This window comes from Primulina huaijiensis, chromosome 5 (genome assembly GCF_012295235.1).
Source record: "Primulina huaijiensis isolate GDHJ02 chromosome 5, ASM1229523v2, whole genome shotgun sequence".
NCBI lineage: Eukaryota > Viridiplantae > Streptophyta > Magnoliopsida > Lamiales > Gesneriaceae > Primulina > Primulina huaijiensis.
Window position 1 is genome coordinate 310,090 of NC_133310.1, and position 5,616 is coordinate 315,705.

The 5,616-nt window shown below is 35.0% G+C and overlaps 1 protein-coding gene across 1 annotated transcript; it reads right to left on the reverse strand.

Moving 5' to 3' along the window:
• Positions 1-1,863: 1,863 nt before the first annotated feature.
• Positions 1,864-4,462, reverse strand: LOC140976068 (uncharacterized). Its single transcript, XM_073439941.1, has 2 exons — positions 3,435-4,462; positions 1,864-3,313 (listed from the first exon to the last, which is right to left on the reverse strand). The coding sequence occupies exons 1-2, from the start codon at positions 4,134-4,136 to the stop codon at positions 2,069-2,071; spliced, it is 1,947 nt and encodes a 648-aa protein (XP_073296042.1). The 5' UTR covers positions 4,137-4,462; the 3' UTR covers positions 1,864-2,068.
• Positions 4,463-5,616: the final 1,154 nt, after the last annotated feature.

Sequence of the window (5,616 nt, forward strand, 5' to 3'; positions counted from 1 at the left end):
AAAATTAAAAAAAATAGAGCATATTTAATTCAATTTTATAATTTTTTAATAAAATATACATGTAATTTACAAATTTCTCTTATTAACTATATAGAGCATATATTATATATATCTATATATATAATATATAATAATATAGTTTGCGTAATTTCACGGGAATTCAAGTTATTCACACACACACACACACACATATAATTGCAAGACAAGAGACTTGACTTTTAGGAGTCAACCATTTCGCAAGCAATTTTGATTATTAATATTATTAAAATCTTGCCAAATAGATAATAGTTATCATCGAGCGAATGATTTATTGGGTGGGTAGATTTTGCATCAAATATAATATAGCAAATTGTAAAAAAATTATGATTTATATTCTTTTCTATATGATTTGTAATATAAAACTTAGCTTTGATATTTGATCTCGATAAATGAATGTATAATATGTACATAAATAATATACAAGTGATTTTTTTTTAATTAAAAAAGGAGGGTTATTGGCTTCACTGCTCAATTCACACAAAGTGGAATAAAATCTAGTTGAAGTTTAGCAGGTGATGTTTATTTAAAGATGGAATTGATTGCTGGGATTGGAATTTAGCTGTAAACTTATTCAAAAAAGAATATGTGTTTTGGAAATTTGTACTTGATTTATTATGGTATTGTAGTCTAAATCGTGACATCATTTGTATGAAAATGAACTTTTTCTTAGTCAAAAAAAAGTTATGTCGGACCATTTAAAAATAATGCTGCCATACATTATTCTTTGAATATTTTGGTAGCTTATATCTTAGAATTATGTCAAACAAATAAACCCCAATTTATTATTATATACTTTATTACCGATCAATTATATCATCAGAATAACTACCTTTGCCCTCTAAAGTATGTCAAATATTTTCGATAGCCCATACTTTGATATATTGCACACTCACATGTTTATTTATGTGAGCACCGATGTTGTGACATTCACTTGTTGGATGTGATGAAACATAGAAAAATTATACATTCAATAGATGAGTGTTCACCTCATCGATACTCAAAGTATGCATAGTAGATGTGGAGCATACAAAAAATGGATCATACTTTAACCTTTTGACAAATTAAAATATAATTATTAAATAAAAAATAAAAAAATAAAAAATACCAAGTACGGATCATCGAGTTCTACAAGTCGTTTCTGAATCCAAATGGTCCATTTAATCGGGGCTTCATCTTTGATGGGCCGGAGAAGTGTTTCGAGAAAACATCCCGATATTATCAAAATAACTCTCATCGTCAGTCCACGAGCACCTCCTAAAGTAATTTTTAGCATCGAATGTATTTAATATAAGATATTTTTTGTTATATTTTTTTACATATTTTTTATTAGGAGTGACAAACTATCTAAATTTTTTAATATAGATAAAAATAAGATTAAATTTAAAAATATAGATAAATAAGTGCATAACTGTAATTTAAAATAAAACTTCACCAAATTAATTAAAAGTTAGTTAATACAGGACCTTAACTTTAATTAAATAGTAATATCTATATATATATATATATGGGGAGGGTATTTCCAATAAAACCCAAGATCTCATGGATCTTTAAACCTCGCCCTGACCATCGGGTCGAATTATTTACTATATATATTTGGGGCGGGTATTTTCTATCCAAACCCAAGATCTCATGGGTCTTTAGACCTCAACCTGACCAGTAGGCCGAATCATTTACGAATAGATTTAGAAGGATAGTTGTAAGCATAGGGTGGGTGGGTGGGTTTGCATTTTATGAAATCTACTGGGGTTAAAAACGTGCGATATGTAACAGACTCAAAGTTGCTATTTGCATGGATAACAACTTTGGTTTTTACATGACAAAATATAGTAAAATTTTATTTTACAGGATCAATAGGCTAAACTCTGAATGTGCCATTCAAATTTCAAAAGGCGCATTTTCGCTCACCATAATGTGCGCAAAACTGGTTAATTTCAAAAAACAAACAACACATCTCATCATCAACAAGCATATTTATCTCCGAATTCTGTCCATATATTTGTTATAACATCGGCAGCTTTCATATCCCTGATCAAGATGTTGTGGAGACAGTTCTTTCATAAACGTCGTATGGCGTATGTGGAACAGTCGCTCGAGGCTCGAAGGAACGTCTTGGAGCACCAAAGCACAAGTACTGATTCATCAACCTCTTGTTGACGGAACCATGTTTGTGGATCGAGTTTTTCGCCTCTACGGTCAGTTTTGAAATAGCATTATCAATCTGGCCTTCTTTTGCTTCATCGACAGAACTTTGTGAAGACGATGACAATTTAGAGAGCAAACTCGAATGCGGTTTGAGAGAAACAGACTGCATTTCACCATTCACCATCCCTGAAGCTAGTTTCTTCCTTGCTGTTGGGCTCGGTACGCTGCTCCTCACAGAAAGTGCTCGTTTGTTGTTAGGAAGTGATGATGGCTTCGAAAATCTTTGCCTCAACGGGGTTGGGACCCCTTCTGAAGCACTTGCATAGGTTGCATCCACCAATATCTTGAGCCGGTCTGATGTTTTCTTTCTTTTCAACTTGGACCAATAGAGGAAACACTTGACCTTTTCGGCTGAGCCATGATTTACAGCCTTTGAGTTTTGTAGACTTACTTCAGACAAATACGTGTTTCGTTCCACACTGCGGCTACCACCATCTGATGCACTGTCCATGCCTGTGTACAAGAACATTTCAGTGTCACTAATGGTGAAGGAAGTGCCTGGACTGTTGCCAATACTTTGCCTCTTTATGTGGGATGCAATCGCTTTTCTTGCAGAGTAATCTTGAGAACTAAAAATCCCACCAACTGATACCAATTGCCTGTTTATTAGTTCAGTCGACGCAGAACAAGGCCGTTGCCGCAGAATATCAAGGGGAGTCATGCCATTATTATCACGAATATTTACATCAATGCAGCTCACATTCATTAACACCTCCACAAGATCAGAATCAATGTTCCCTGTAATGGACAGATGAAGAGCAGTACTACCATCATTACTAACGGCGTTGATTATCTGTTCAATCTTGAAAATATTCCCACTTAACAAGTGTTTCATGAGTTCAATCTGGCGATCTAATCTCCGAAATCCGGGAGTTTGAAAACCCGTGACAACCGAGTGAAGAAATGTTTCACCGGCATTGTTTCTGGCTTCGATTAGTGATGGTGATGAAAGAATTAAAGCTTCGACCACAGCTAAATGACCTGTGTGCGCCGCCAGGTGCAACGCTGTATTGCCGTGGTTGTCCGTGGAGTTGGTGATATCCAGGTACGATGATGTAAGATTCTTAACTACCTGAATTCATAGTTAGACTCAGTTTTTAGCACAATACAGGAAATTGCCACCGAGGATTCAAGAAAAATGTATCCAAATCACAAAAACCTAAAGAAAGACTGAATCAAAATCGAATTCTTACCTCAACTTGACCTCTGGCTGCTGCAGCATGTAAGATGGTTGCTCCATGAATGTCTCGATAAGCCAATGGGTCATCCGAGGAATTGCAAAGAATCTCCTGCATCAGCTTCAAATTCCCTCCTCTTGCTGCAGCGTGAAGAGCTCTATTCATGATTTCCAACTTATAAGCAGAAGGGATCTCCCCAGCTTGTTCCTCCGCCGCCCCGGAGAACCTCGGGCACGCAGCAAAATCATAAACAACCTTAAAAACCTCAGAATCCTTGCTTCTTGCAGCAGCGTATAAGATATCAGTCACCCCATATTCGCCCTCTCCGAACACCAAAAGGGGGTCCCTTTGAAGCAATTCTTGAACAAACACCAAGTCTCCCGCGGAGGCAGCGGTGTACAAAAGCCATCCTCCATAACCAGCTCCTATCAAAGAGTTTTTCCCTTTCTTGATTTCACACTCGGAAAGAAGCTTTCTTGCAACCTGGGATCGGCACTTTGCGACATCGTGAAACTGCTCTTCATCGTCCCATACTGTCTCGAGGCGGCGGATCCTGCGAAGGGAGGTGAGTTTGATAAGGTGGTTGCCGTCCAGGAGGAGAAGTTCCCGGACCACGTCGTAGTGTCCATTGGCGGCCGCCCAATCAATCGGAGAAGCGTACCACCAGTGATCTCCGGTGCTTTCCCACCGTAGAGGGAAGAACGAGGGAGGAGGCATTTTAGAGGGAAATAAAAGGTATTTCAACTTTTCAACAACAACAAAGAGCAGCGAAGGCCCCCCCTTTGTTTTCAACACCAAGATTCCTTGGTCATATCGGAGAATTCAGCTTTTTATTTTTTGATACAAAAATAATGATATCCAGATTCCACGGTCAAAATCATTTCAGTGAGACAAAAACTGAAAAAACACCCATTGTTTTTCAGGGTCTCTGGTACACTGTATCATATAGAAAAAATCGTGTCTTTGGTAAAGTTAAGAGAGTCGTCACTTATCAGCAACCTTTAAAGCAAAAAGAAATGGCGTTCCAACCAAACTTTATAGACCGATAGATATGACATGGGAAAAAAGTTGAAAAACAAGTCGAGGGAAAAAAACGAGGTTAAAAGAAACAATCGTTGTTCGAGTTTAATATAAAAATGAATTGCGTAAGAAATTCACTATTTTCTTATGAAATCCTCCCGGGTTATATGCATAAATTTGGCATATATTATATTAGATGATATGAGTTTCTCGTTAGTCTTATTATCAAGATTCTACCGTCATAATAGAAGTAGCATAAGTAAAAGCCAACCATTATTGTGAGTAACTTAAAACATAATTACATACAGTTAAACTACCAGTGAATAGCAATTATTACAAGTTAGAATGGAATTAGAGGATAAGCACATGCCACAGTCTGTGAGGTGTAAACAATAATTAACTATATCAACTTGGCGATTCGAGGGAGACAATAAAGAATGAAACATTATTGTTCTAATTAAAGAAGCACGACCCACGTACGGAAAAACCATCAAAAGACTTTTTTTACTGTTCACAGTGGAATGGACTGAGGACAAAAATCTTGTAGGAGAATGATTCATTGTTGCAATCAATTATTCTTTTGGTGCTTAATTAATAAAGTTTTGATATAGTGGGAAATTTCAATTATTTTTATGCTTCATGCGCAATATATTGATTATAGATCAATCTAAAATCATGTGATCTCCACTCAAATAAAAAGTGTTCTTTTTAAAGTTAAAATTTATGTTTTCTAAGCTTCTGTTTCTAATTTAAAACAATGTTTTTTAAAGTTATGTATCCAAACTAGACCTAAATATTTAATCTCTATTTAACTAATAGCGTAGACATAACAGCAAAATTGTGGAGAAATATTATAAGAAACTAGGTATCTGTTGAAGATAACGATAAGATGTTTTAGGCCTAATCACTTAATCTATTATCTATTATATATATATATATATAAATATGTCATTTTAATTGTGAATTTACTTTGACACTCTTATTAATTATGAATTTATGTCATCTCAATTGTGAATTTATTTTGACACCCTTATTAATTATGAATTTATTATAAATATGTCACTTCAATCTCCATGTAAATTGATTTAATTAATTAAATTAAAATATATAAATATGTGAATTTACATTTATCTCATTATTCATTGTTTATTTTACATTAATTGCTTACTTTAAATGT

Excerpts from the sequence above, each read along its gene's own strand:
- LOC140976068 (XM_073439941.1), bottom strand. The coding sequence starts at position 4,136 with ATGCCTCCTCCCTCGTTCTTCCCTCTACGGTGGGAAAGCACCGGAGAT. Across the intron at positions 3,314-3,434 it reads CAGCCAGAGGTCAAGTTGAG|GTAGTTAAGAATCTTACATC; the intron begins GTAAGAATTCGA and ends CTATGAATTCAG.